Consider the following 14,784-nt stretch of genomic DNA (forward strand, 5'->3'; position numbering starts at 1 on the left):
TAAACTGATGGTTGTTAGAAGTGAATGGGTCAGCAGCTAGGCAAAATGGGTAAAGAGGAGTGGGAGATACAGGGTCCCCATTATGGAATGAATAGGTCATGGGAATAAAAGGCATAGCAGGAGAAAAAAAAGGAAATAATAGAGGATATTGAGTCAGAATGACTTGAGTTTAAATCTCAAATCAGAACCTTATTATTTTTGGACAGATCTAAGCCTCAACAGACTCTTCTGTAAAATGGGGAAAATAACAGTACCTACTTCATAGGACTACAGTAAATGGTAGAGAACTCATGTGTGGAAGACATGGTTAAATTTCACTGAAATTCATGTTCTCATTTCCATAATATAGAGCTGTTTCTAGGAAGTGACTTTCTAACCTCTTTGCATCACTGTGGGGCTATGTGTCTCCTTCTCATCCTCCTGGAATCATGAGCTCTTAACCACTGAACTGTGAAATGAAAATGCTCAAATATTAAAATCCATTTCTTAAATCCATCAGATATGAAAAATGTAATACCAACACTATGAGTAAAAAGATTATAAAATAAACGTTTTATAAATATTAATTAAAGCTTATACCATCATAGGTTGTGTATAGAAAAATTCTTCATGACACATGACTAAGCATATCAGATAAGCTAAAAATCTGGAACCTAAGTTTTTCATAAATTTTTACTGAAATGTCTTCACATAAATGAATAATGTCATAAACTGTACATATTTGGGTGCCAAAATCACATACTATTCTTTTCCCTTTTCAAACTGTTTCAGGATATACCCAAATATTTAAAATATGTAATTAGAGATAAAAAATATAAGGACAATCAGATTATTAAATCACACGTTGAACATTAAAGTTTTTAAAAGTTATATCCTTCGAAGGCATTAGTACAAAAGCAAATGCTGCTTCCTCTCCCTATCAAAAAAAGTTAACTTATATTATCATATAATGTGTATGTAGCAAATACTAGTATAATATGCATATTAAAAAGTAGTGATGAAAAAGAACCACCATAAAGGAAGGGCTCTATGGTGGAGTTGGGAACAAGCTCTTTCCTTTCCCTTTCTCCTTATTTCACATATCAACATTTTCATATATATCAAGTTCTGCTTTAGCATTTATAATTACAGAATTTTAAATGACACATTAGACCAAATAGACTTTACAGACAGACACAGTATATACCATCCAAGAGAAACAGAATACACATTCTTCTCAGGTACACATGGAACATTCTCTGAGAGAGATCACCAGTTAGGCCATAAATCAAGTCTAACAAATTTAAGAAGACTGAAATCACTCGAGCATATTTTTGGACCACACGGGTATAGAACTAGAAATCAATTAGAAGAAGATGACTGGAAAATTCACAAATACATGAAGATTAAGGAATATGCTACTGAACAAACAATGGATCAACAAAGAAATCAAAAGAGAAATTGAAAAATACCCTGACAAATGAAAAGGAAAATACAACATACCAAAACTTATGAGATGCAGCAAAAGCAGTTTAAGAGGAAAGATCAGAGATAAATGACCATTTCAAGAAAGACGAAAAATGTCAAATAAAGAACCTAACTTAACATCTTATTAAACTAGTAAAAGAAGAACATGGCCCCAAGTTAGCAGAAGGAAGGAAATAACAAAGACCAGAGCAGAAATAAATGGAATAGAGACTTAAAAGACAATAGAAAAGATCACTGAAATGAAGAACTGGTTCCTTTAAAAAAATAAATAAATAAATAAATAAACAAAACCAACAAACCTAATTTAGCCAGACTTGCTTAGGAAAAGAAAGAGAGAGGACTCAAAATCAGAAATGAAAAAGATATTACAAATAATATCTAAGAAATACAAAGAATTTTAAGAGACTACTATGAACAACTATACACCAAAAAAATTGAGCAACCTAGAAGAAATGGATAAGTTCTTAAAAACATACAACTTTCCAAGACTGAATCATGAATAAATAGAAAAGGTGAACAGAACAATTAACTAGTAAGGAGATTGAATCAATAGTCAAAAATCTCTGAACAAACAAAAATCCAGGATCAATTTCACTGGTGAATTCTACCAAATATTCAAAGAAGAACTAATACCAGTCCTTCTCAAACTCTTGTGAAAAAAAGAAGAGGAGGGAAAACTTCCAAATTCATTTTATCAGGCAACCATTACCCTGATACCAAAACCAAATAGGGTCACCAGAAGAAAATTACAGGCCAATATCCTTGATGAACACAGATGCAGAATTCTCAACAAAATACTAATAAACCAAATTCATATAAGTTATATATATATATATATCATGATCAAGACATACAAATAGCCACTTAGTACATGAAAAGGTACTCAACTAATTATCAGGGAAATGCAAACCAAGACCACAATGATGTATCATCTGACACCTGTTAGGATGGCTATTACCAAAAAGATAAGAGATAACAAATGTTAGCAAGGATGTGGAGAAAAGGGAACCCTTGTGCTTTGTTGATGGGAACGTAAGTTGGTATAGTCACTAAGGAAAACAATATGGAGGATACCTAAAAAATTAAATGTAGAACTACCATGTGATCAAGCAATTCTAGTCATGGATATCTATCTGAAAAAAATAAAAAACACTAACTCAAAGAGATATATGGACCCCCATACTCACTGTGGCATTATTTATAATAACCAAGATACTATAACAATCGAAATGTTCATTGATGATGAATGGATAAAGAAAATGTAGCATACACACACACACACACACACACACAATGGAGTATGACTCAGCCATAATAAAGAACGAAATCTTGGAGCACCTGGGTGGCTCAGTCAGTTGAGTATCCAACTTTTGATTTCAGGTCAGGTCATGATCTCGGGCCCAATGTATCAAGCCCTGCATGTGACTCTATGCTGGGTATGGAGTCTGCTTGGAATTCTCTCTCTCCCTCTCCCTCTGCCCCTCCCCACTTGTGATCATTCTTTCTCTCTTAAAAAAAGGTGGGGGGGATGAAATCTTGCCATTTGTGACAACACAGATGGACTTTGAGGGCATTATACTAAGTGAAATAAGTCAGAGAAAAGCAAATATTATATGATCTCACCTGTATGTGGAATCTAAAAACAACAAAAACAAGCTCATGGAAAGAGAACAGACTGATGGTTGCCAGAGGTGTGAGGTGGGAGGTGAGTGAAACAGGTGAAGGTAGTCAAAAAAATGAAAAGAAAAAGTAAGAGCCTATATGTCTCTTAGGAAGGAAGGAAAGAAGGAAGGAAGGGAAGGGGAGGGGAGGGGAGGGGAGGGACGAATGAAGGAGGAAGAAAGAAAGGGAGGAAGGAGGAGAGGGAGGGAGGAAGGAGGAGAGGGAGGATGGAAGGGAAAGGAAGAGAGGAACGAAAGGAAGGAAGGAAGGAAAGGGAAGGGGGAGAGAGGGAGGAAGGAAAATAGGAAGAAAGAAAAATAGAAAAGAAATATCCATAGAACAGTTGAGCCTGCTCTGTGCCTTTTTTTCCCTGCCTATGGAAACTGTCTGGTAATTCCAGACATCCACAATGGACGCACACGTACACACACAGACACACACACACATAGACACACACACAAAAGAGTAAGAGCAACTTCCACATTCAAACATTATTTGCACTGACAATCCTGGAGTCTCTCAGCTTATATAACTTGTCTACTTACAGCCTAATCTAGCATGTTTATTTACACAGAAATCTTCCAAGTTCTAGGTGAAATGCTATGTTCCTAGGAAACATAAATATCCATAGTTCCAGGAATTATAAACCCAAATTGGATAATAACTTCAGAAGAATGAAATATATGAGGCAGAAGATCATTTTTGCTCCCACAAAGGCACTGGGCCCAGAATGTTTTATGGGTGAATTTGTCTCAGTAAAACCAATAATCTGTATTTTATTTAAATTGTCCCTGGACTATAAAAACAACAACAAATGGCTCCTAACTCATTCTGTGCAGGCAGCATATGCACAAACACACATACCAAGCTGGGTTCTCTAGGCTAAATCTGTCTCACAAAAAGGTTGGTTTGTTTGTTTGTTTGTTTGTTTGTTTATTTATTTCAGTGTTCCCAAAATTCATTGTTTATGCACTACACCCACTTCTCCATGCAATACATGCCCTCCTTAATACCCACCACCAGGCTCATCCCACCCCCACTCCCCCCCTCCAAAACCCTCAGTTTGTTTCTCAAACTGAGGGTTTTGTCTCTCACGGTTTGTTTCCCCCTCCGATTTCCCCCAACTCACTTCTCTCCATTTTCCCAGTGTCCTCCATGTTATTCCTTCTGTTTCACAAGTAAGTGAAACCAAATGATAATTGACTCTCTAACTGACTCTCTCTGCTTGACTTATTTCACTCAGCATAATCTCTTCCAGTCCCATCCATGTTGATACAAAAGTTGGGTATTCATCCTTTCTGATGGAGGCGTAATACTCCATTGTATATATGGACCATATCTTCTTTATCCATTCATCTGTTAAAGGGCATCTTGGTTCTTTCCACAGTTTGGTGACTGTGGCCATTGCCGCTATGAACACTGGGGTACAGTTGGCCCTTCTTTATACTACATCTGTATCTTTGTGGTAAATACCCAGTAGTGCAATTGCAGGGTCATAGGGCAGCTCTATTTTTAATTTCTTAAGAAATCTCCACACTGTTTTCCAAAGTGGCTATACTAACTTGCATTCCCACCAACCATATAAGAGGGTTCTCCTTTCTCTACATTCTCTCCAACACTTGTTCACTGTCTTGTTAATTTTGGCCATTCTAACTGGTGTAAGGTGGTATCTCGATGTGGTTTTGATTTGAATCTCCCTGATGGCTAATGATTATGACACTTTTCCATGTGTCTGTTAGCCATTTGTATGTCTTTTTTAGAGAAATGTCTGTTCATGTCTTCTGCCCATTTTTTGATGTGATTATCTGTTTTGTGTTGAGTTTGAGGAGTTCTTTATAGATCTTAGATATCAGCCCTTTGTCTGTAGTGTCATTTGCAAATATCTTCTCCCATTCCATGGGTTACCTCTTTGTTTTCACAAAAAATTTTGTTTAGATAGCATTTTTTAAAATACTCAATATAAATGAGACCCAGCATTCATTTGCTATTACCATAGTCCCCCCTTCTCTCTTTATGAACCTCATCAACTCTACTTAATTTTTTAAAACAAATTTGGCTCCTCTAGGCATTTGAGTTTACAATTCCTACCATAGACTGAGTTTGCTTATGAACATAAATTTTTAAATTCTATCCAAAATATTAGCAAATCAAATCTAGCACAGAGTAAAAGAACAAAGCATTATAGCTAGACAGAGTTTATACTAGAACTAGTCTGTCATCAGGAAAGTAATTCATAGAATTCATTATATTTACTGAGAACAAGGAAGGAAGGAAGGAAGGAAGAGGGAGGGAGGAAAGAGGGAAGGAAGGAAAAAGTAGCATATGGATAAGTCATCCAAAGTAGAAATTCTCAACATTTGGGGTTCCATAGATGGGCTCCAGAAAAGAGTACATGACAATCTGCAGATGTAAACACCATATTGGTGTATGTGTGGTAAGCTCCACAGATTAAGTTCATCCTCAAAGAAGCCCATAACCCATAAATCCATTCACATCCTGCAGCATTACAATGGACTGTTCTGTATAAAAATGGTATTACTGAAGGTTGCTCTAAAAAAGGGTACAGGGGCTCCTGGGTGGCTCAGTTGGTTAAGCAACTGCCTTCAGCTCAGGTCATGATCCTGGAGTCCTAGGATCGAGTCCTGCATAGGGCTCCCTGCTCCACAGGGAGTGTGCTTCTCCCTCTGACCTTCTACCCTCTCATGCTCTCTCGTCTCTCAAATAAATAAATAAATAAATAAATAAAAATCTTTTAAGGAGGGAGGAGTATAAAAACATACTACATCAATATTCCAACTGATCCATTTTCAAAACACGTTCTTAAATTCTATTACATGAGAAATCATTACTTACAGCCAAGACAATCTTTCGAATATTCTTCACGTACAGTACCACATAGTCCTTGATATAGGTATGCAGTTCACTGGCAGGGATATTATACCAATTCATCATCAGTGCTGCTTCATTTTCATTATTTCCACCCCAAATGATGATGGAGGGATGATATTTCAGTCTCCTGATCTAAAATTTCAGAAAACATGAAACAATTTTGCAATAATCAACAAGAAAAAAAAGCCTCAGAGCTGTAATGATTCATAAAATGATAGCCATTGCATTTTTGCACATAAATTCTTATGTACAGAAAACTCATTAGAAAATAGCTTGTAACATTACCTGCAGGAATACATGTTAAGAAATCTGATGCTTTTTACCTAGATTTTATAAATACCAGTAAGATAGGATTCCTCTTCTTTACTGTATAAAACCTGAAGAAAATATAATCCCTTTTATTAAAAAAAGAAAAATAAATCAACCTCATTGTTATCTGACTTGCCACAAGAAAAGGCTCTAAGAAATACAAAGGGCAGGAGACATTACATTACAGAGAAGTTTCTCAAGAGCAAGATGGAGTTTTGTGTGAAGAAACAAACGAGGAAGGACAACCAGTTCTGCTGAAAGAGGGACTGAGAGGTTGTCATGGTCTCCACTGAGATCAGAAAACCGCAAGGACAGCTAGAGAGGGTTTTACAAACCAAGAGAGTTCCCAGAGATACTCTGTAAGTTAAAGACAAATATGTGAAATATTCTAAAGGAAAAAGGATAAGGACATCAAGAGGATATCTCCAGGGCACCTGGGTGGCTCAGTGGGTTAAAGCCTCTGCCTTCGGCTTAGGTCACAATCTCAAGGTCCTGGGATCGAGTCCCGTATAGGGCTCTCCACTTGGCAGGGAACCTGCTTCCTCCTCTCTCTGCCTGCCTCTCTGCCTACTAGTGATCTCTGTCAAATAAATAAATAAAAATCTTAAAAAAAAAAAAAGAGGGTATCTCCAGAAATAACTATCAGTGTCATGTCCTGAGAAATCAACTAAGGTTAAGTAAGTTACTGAATATATCTGAAGATAGAAGAAGAAATTAGAGAATCTGTCTGAAAATCCTGCAGCCCTAAGAACTGAGCCTGCGTGACCTGGGCTCTCTGTAACCAGCCCTACACAAAGATGGAAGGATCCAGTTCTTCGGATACACTGGGAGATGGACTCCGGCAGAAGAGGACAGTTAAATCTCTTGGAGAACACAGTGAGTCAATAATCAAGAAAAACTCCTCTGGAACCCATTTTAGCAAAATAACCATATTGGTATTTATAGCTTCTCTTCCATGAAATGCATAATTGGAGTGATCCCAGCTAATGATCACTATGATCACTCATCATAATTAGTGATCCCAGCTGATGTTCTCACTGTGGCCTCCATTCAAGATGCCAAGTATCTCCTACATGACACAGAGATCCATTAAGGATGCATGCATTAAAGGGATTTATCTCATTCTTAAAAATTACAGTCTTGTGTTTTTCTAACCCAGCCTTATGAATACTATTTCCTTTATTTGTCTCTGTGCATGCCCAGGTACGTGACGGCTACTACCAAGTTTGACTGGCACAAGAACACAAATACTTGGGCGCCTGGGTGGCTCAGTTGGTTGAGCAACTGCCTTCGGCTCAGGTCATGATCCCCGACTTCCAGGATCGAGTCCCACATCGGGCTCCTAGCTCTTTGGGGAATCTGCTTCTCCCTCTGACCTTCTCCTCTCTCATGCTCTCTCTCTCTCATTCTCCCTCAAATAAATAAATAAAATTTAAAAAAAAAAAAAAAGAAGAAGAACACAAATACTCAAGAGGCAGAAAGCTCCAGTGACTCTGTGCTACACATACCCTTCAAACTGACCTAGAATTTTTGACAAGCTTTCCTTTAAAATTTTAACAAAGTCTTCATAAAAAGCTCTCCTGTTTAATAATACATAAAAGAATTGAAGGTACATAGACACCATAATTTATTTATATGAGAAAAAAAATGTTTAAAAAACTGAAATGTCTGCAACCTACATAACTATAATTAATATATTTTAAGCTCATCTATCCATTCATATTCCTGATGAAAAACCTGGCCCGGTAGTGCAGATACAGAGAGGAACAGTCCCCGAGGCCGCAGGGAGATTACAAACTTGCAGGGGAAACAAAACATTGAACAAGTGATTCAAAGTGTGGTATAGGTCATACAGGGCAAATTTTGTGATCTAGACTTGCAAATATAGAAAGGATCTGCCCCTCCCCACCGAGAAATTCATGCTCAAGGTAGGACGTGACAGAAGAAAATGAGAGAGGTGGTTGGGAAGAGGGTGCTTGATGGGGCCAGGGACACCAGCAGAGACAGGAAATGCCCGGTGTCTTTATCTGGAGGATTCAGCCAGAGATGATTCATTTGTATTTTTTAAACCTTTTTTAAAAAAATAAAACATAGGGGCGCCTGGTTGGCTCAGTGGGTTAAAGCCTCTGCCTTCAGCTCAGGTCATGATCTCAGGGTCCTGAGATTGAGCCCCACATCGGTCTCCTGCTTGGCGGGGAACCTGCTTCCCCTACCCCCTCTCTCTCTGCCTATCTCTCTGCCTACTTGTGATCTCTGTCTGTCAAATAAATAAATAAAATCTTTAAAAAAATTTAAAAACATAGATATAAAAAAAATTATGACATACTAAATTACTATAACACAATCACCCTCGTAACCACCACCCAGATCAAGAAAGATAACCCCAGAAGCCCTCATATACCCCTTTCTAATTATAGTCCTTTCCTGCTCCCAACAGTAACCACTATCTTGTATTACAGTAATCACTTCCTTCCATTTCTTTTGGTTTTCCATGCAAATGTACATCCCCAGACATTGTAACAACAAAATCACGGATTTTAACTTGCTTGATGGATTTCAATCCACTGACATCCTTATTGAGTTTCAAATTGTCCCATTTTTGGTTTGTGAGACTCTCATCAAAGTTTTTTTAACATATCTTTGATAGTGTCGGTATCTCTAAGTCCAACTATTCCAGGGTCATCTATTACACTTCCTGCCCCAGACCTGGAATCGGCCATTTGTCTAAGAGCCCCTTCTCTTTTTTTTTTTTTTTTTTTAAAGATTTTATTTATTTATTTGACAGAGAGAGATCACAAGTAGGCAAAGAGGCAGGCAGAGAGAGAGAGGAGGAAGCAGGCTCCCTGCTGAGCAGAGAGCCCGATGCGGGACTTGATCCCGGGACCCCGAGATCATGACCTGAGCCGAAGGCAGCGGCTTAACCCACTGAGCCACCCAGGTGCCCCAGAGAGCCCCTTCTCTTAATGGGAAGAATTATTTCAATAGAAGGATACACCATATTATTAGGTTGTCCTAGTCCTTTTGATGGACACAGCTAGGTTGTAATCACTTCCTCGCACTTACAGATCTATAAATAGAAGTGTGTACATACGGTATGCAAAAGAAATCAAGGAGTCAAGAATCACTTTAAATTTTTAAATCTGAAAGTCATCAGCATATAGGTGGTGTTAAAGCCATGAGACTGGGTGGAATCACCTAGGAAGTCAATTATCTGACTGATTTTCATGGGATTTAGTAAGGAGAACAAAAACACACACAAAAATAAAAAATGAGGAGAGGTTTAACGAAAGACAAATGAAACAAAAGCATTTTCCTTCTTCTTGGAATGGTAATGACATACCTGGTAAGCAACTTCTGCTCTCACCGAATTCAAGAAGTCCTCATTGGTTGGATAAAGGGCACAGGCGAACATAAAATCCTGCCATACCTATCAAACCAATAAAGAGCAGTAAAGAACTTCCATAGACTTTATTACACAGAAAGAAATTCTTCATTTTGAACTCTGGGGAATTATCTTTCAGGCAAATGAAAAAACAAATTAGCCTGCTGAGTGTAACCATTTTAAGGCAGTGGGAGAGGCTCTCATATAGACCTCACGATCTTCCAGAACAGCATAAAACTGTGGGGGGAACCCAAGAGAAGAAAATGTTAAGTAGGGAGAAAAGAAAGAGAAGGAAAGGGAATTCAAAGAAGGAAACAGTGAGTGTGTTGAGGGGAACATGAAATTTGAAAAGAACCTTCCCCCAGCTCCTCCTCACTCGCAATACTTTAATTTTCACTGGGAATTTGCTGTTGAGAGATGGGCCAGATTGTTTATAAAAGAACTAATTTTGGGGGCGCCTGGGTGGCTCAGTGGGTTAAGCCTCTGCCTTCGGCTCAGGGTCATAGGATCGAGCCCTGCATCAGGTTCTCTGCTCAGCAGGGAGCCTGCTTCCCCCCTCTCTCTGCCTGCTTCTCTGTCTACTTGTGATCCTCTCTCTGTGTCAAATAAATAAATAAAATATTTAAAAAAAAAAAGAACTAACTTTTCATGGCCAAAAGGATTACTACATGGACATTTTTTGATGAAACCACATTAAGTTCTTTTTTCTCTCTTTCTTTACCTCTCTCTTTCTTGAGAGACAGACTGTGTGTGCGAGTGTGGGGCAGGGGGTGTCACAGAGGGAGAGAGAGAGAATCCCAGGCAGGCTCTGAATGACGCAGGGCTCAATCTCATGACCCTGGGATCATGACCTAAGCCAAAGGCAGACGCTTAACCAATGGAGCCGCCCAGGTACCCCACATAAGTTCATTTCTAGAGAGGCTGTTATTACGCAGGGCCCAGGCCCCAAATCAGTCGACTGAGTCACTGATTTGGTGCCACCACATACACTGTGTGGATTTGAGAAGGTTATTTCACCTCTCTTCCACTTGTCCATTTCCTTACTGATAAAATGGGGATGGAGAACAGCAGTAACTACTTCATAGGATGGGCACGAAGATGAAAGAAAATAACAGAAGCAGAGCACTGAGAACAATGCCCGATCCTCAGTAAGTATTATAGAACACTGTGACACTATCATGACCATTGGGACTGCCAATATTGTAATTACTATTCTTCTATGGAGTGCTTTATATTTTAGAACTATAATACCAGAACTAAAAGATATTATTTTCTGTGCTTAACCCTCACGAATGCAAAACACGCCTGGAGTACTTGGTAGTAATATTATGCATAGCTTTTCTTCACTGAATTTTATTATTTTTCTTCTCTCTAGATCTTGTTAAATCTTCTTCAATTTAAAATTTTTAAATTGTTTATGCATACCCTTATATCAAAAAGAAAATTACAAATACAGAATGCCTACTACTTAAAAATAATTAAATAATTATGATATTTACCATCAACTATGGTTCTGGGTTTGCAAGATGCCATTTATTCCTTTGCAAAAAAACAACCAGAATATCAGTGCTGGCTCTGAGAAAAGAAGGAACAAGCCATAGCACTCACTCAGAACATAGGTACTCAAAGTGAGGCTATAGTAACATATCAATCAATAAAATGCTGTCAACTACCCACCATTATTCCTAGTTCATCACAGAGTCTATAGAATTCATCCTGCTCATAAATTCCTCCTCCCCAAACCCGGAGAGTATTCATGTTAGCATCCACAGCAGACTGCAGAAGGAGCCGTAACCTATAGAAGAAATTGTAAAAATAAGTGTTAATATGAAAATCTGGGGATGTTTAAAAAAAAGATTTTAAAAACACATGGTGGAAGCCACCTGGGTGGCTCAATCGGTTAAGCGTCTGCCTTTGGCTCAGGTCACAATCCCGGGGTCCTGGGTTGGAGGCCCGCATCAGGTTCTTTGCTCAGCGGGGAGCCTACTTCTCTGTCTCCCTCTGCCTACCACTCACCCTGCTTGTGCTCTCCCTCAAGTCAAATAAAAAAATAAATAAAATCTTTACACAAAAAAACACACATGGTGTTGATAAATATGTTTCAAAACTCTTTTAGAAAAACATGTTCTAAAATTATGGTTTGGATATAACGCTAGGTGAAGAAAGTGAGACAAAATTATATAAATATTAACTGCAACCACATAAACACACCTGGAAAAATTGTAGGTTATATCTTTTCTCTGCCCTCTAAATTCACACTGTTATCATACTGCTTTTCAAACTAAATTTTTTATTAGTTATTCTTATAGAAAAAAATGTTGTAAACCTTAGGAAGTATGAGCTGATTTTATACAACCATTTCAAATTTTAAGACAAAAACCAAAGTTTGCATAGTAGTACCCAGCTTACTCTTATTTCCTTTTTTCAATTCCTCCAGTCCAGTACAGAATTTCCTCAATTTACGGCGGGATTATATTCCAATTGGCCCATTGGAAATTGAAAATATTGTAAGTCAAAAATGCATTTAACACACCTAAACCTACCGAATATCCCACGTTAGCCTCACCTATCTTAGATGTGCTCAGAACACTTACATTAGCCTGCAGTTAGACAAAATCATCTACCACATAGTCTACTTTATAATAAAGTATTGATATCTCATGGAACGGACTGAATACTGTACTGAAAGTAAAACACAGAATGGGTATATGGGTACAGAATGGTTGTGACCATATCAGTTGCTGACCCTCAGTCTGGCGTGGCTGACTGGGAGGCTGCGGCTTCTGCCTCTGCCCAGCATCACAAAGGAATCCTGTACCGTTGTTAGCCCAGGACAAGATCAAAATTCAAAATATAATTTCTACAGAATATGTATCATTTTTATACCATGATAAAGTTAAAAAATCATGTCAAACCATCATGGGTACCAGCTATTCCTCTTTCTCTAGTAAATTAAATTTCCATTCTGACTCTTCCAATTCCTATTCACATTACCCACAGGAAAATGTATAGCCACTCTAAGAACATCTACTTTGCATCTCCAGAACAGAGCCCAGAGAGGAACCAAGAAGCCCCCAACCACTGGCCGGCCAAGGACCCAGAGTGTTGGGCTTCAACAGGTATACTAGTTGGCCCAGCTGTACTAAACAGTCACTGTCCAAACCAGCCAAATGGGAGGAGCAAGGAGATGAAAAGGAAAAGAAGCAGCAAATTATGTGTCTATGTTGGGAGAATAATTTCATTTTCATGTGAAATTCAAGACAATATGTTTAAAGTAAAAGCAAATTACTACAACATTTGGCAAATTCTAAACACCAAATAATATGGTACAATGCATATTTATACGTATGTAAATAAGTTAACTGTGTTTATTTCTCTTCCCAAAGTTTGTTTTTACTATCACAAAGACAGTTGGTAATCACAAACAGGAAATATTATTCTCTTGTGAAGTGTTATTCTCATAGCTTCAGATAAACACTTTAAATTTTCTTCTAGATTTAAAACTGTAAAGCTTTTTTGGTTCCTTTTACTAAGGTAAAAGTAAAGGAATATACAAATAGCTTAGAATGAATAAGGAAATATGGGTTTCCATTTTTAAAAAAGAATGCACAGAAATAATTAAGGTATTTTTTGAAAAATTAAAAAAAAATTTAATCATTTTTTTTTCAGGGACTAACTATCCAAAATGTGCATTAGTCATTTTCTTGTTCCTCCAGAGGAAATATATAATAGTTTTCTAAAAATTGGATGGTTTCAGCAGTCTCAAGTCACTTAGCTGTTAAGACTTGTTAAGACTATCTATAGCTTGTGAAAATGGAATGTATGATTTAAAAATCCTTTCCATTCTAAAGTTTCCATCATCCTAGAATTCTGTCTTACCTCTCAGTTCCTTCCACTGCAACCAAAGAAAACAAAAAGGAGTAATTCTTTAGCTTTGGGGGCTTTTAATAAAAAGAAAAACAAGAAATAAAAAAATCATAACTTACAAGTCAGAGGTTACTCGATCCTGGAATGAATCTGCTGGGATCCAGTTCGAGCCTTTCAGAAATATGGGCAATCCATTAATTTTGAAATAGAAACTCAGACCTTGAGATCCTTCAATGGGCTCTTCTATAAGTTCCACTGTCCTAAAATAAACCTTTTATGAACAAAATTAAACAATGAATATCAAATTTAAAACATAAACAAGAGATTTTTTTTTTAATTTTATTTATTTGACAGACAGAGTTCCCAAGTAGGAAGAGAGGTAGGCGGGGGCTGGAGGTGGGGGGAAGCAGGCTCCCCTCTGAGCAGAACATGATGTGGGGCTTAATCCCAGAACCCTGAAACCACGACCTGAGCCGAAGGCAGAGGCCTAACCCACTAAGCCACCCAGGCGCCCACAAGAGATTTTATTTTTAAAAAGGAAAGCAAATTTCTGAACAATTTACATGAACATATTTAATGTTAATTTCCTACTTGCTATGAAGCACTTAATGTAGAAGTACATATTTCAGAATATATATATAATTATTGCCAGATTCTATCTTTTAATAGATATAAAATATAGAAACTATTAAAGAGGAAATATATTCTAGTCTTCCTTATGAAACAGGCATTTGTAATTCCATCAAAAGAAATATATTTGAATGCTCACCATTCTTCTATTTTGAAGGGTGCTTGGGTGGCTCAGTTGGTTAAGCATCTGACTCTCAGTTTCAGTTCAGGTCATGATCTCAGGGTTGTGAAATCAAGCCCCAGGTTAGGCTCAGCATGGAGACTGCTTGGGATTCTCTAACCTCCTCTGCCCCCCCACTCAAATAAATAAATAATCTCTTTTATAAAAATATATATATACATATATTTGAAGATAACATTTCAAAGTTAGAACAAAAACTTATACTATTTCACAAAATCAGGGGAAATCCCACCAGTTAAACTACGCATCCTGAATAGAAAACACACTCTAATTTCAGTGTTAACATGTGCCAAAATATGCATCTTAGAATCAAAGACATATAGCACTCATGAAAGAAATTGAAGAAGATACAAAAAGATGGAAGACCATTCCATGCTCTTGGATTGTTAGAATAAAC

General features: G+C 37.6%; 1 protein-coding gene across 3 annotated transcripts in view; it reads right to left on the reverse strand.

The window, feature by feature from the left end:
• The window catches only part of MANBA (mannosidase beta), a 128,128-nt gene that overhangs the window by 34,869 nt on the left and 78,475 nt on the right, over positions 1 to 14,784 (reverse strand). For all 3 annotated transcript variants that reach the window (XM_032333028.1, XM_032333027.1, XM_032333029.1), the window contains exons 8-11: positions 13,696 to 13,847; positions 11,387 to 11,504; positions 9,668 to 9,754; positions 5,983 to 6,150 (exon numbers count right to left, since the gene is read on the reverse strand). In XM_032333028.1, coding sequence (XP_032188919.1) covers positions 5,983 to 6,150; positions 9,668 to 9,754; positions 11,387 to 11,504; positions 13,696 to 13,847 — 525 coding nt within the window. The remainder of the gene's footprint in view (positions 1 to 5,982; positions 6,151 to 9,667; positions 9,755 to 11,386; positions 11,505 to 13,695; positions 13,848 to 14,784) is intronic.

This window comes from Mustela erminea, chromosome 2, assembly GCF_009829155.1.
Source record: "Mustela erminea isolate mMusErm1 chromosome 2, mMusErm1.Pri, whole genome shotgun sequence".
Classification (NCBI taxonomy): Eukaryota; Metazoa; Chordata; class Mammalia; order Carnivora; family Mustelidae; genus Mustela; species Mustela erminea.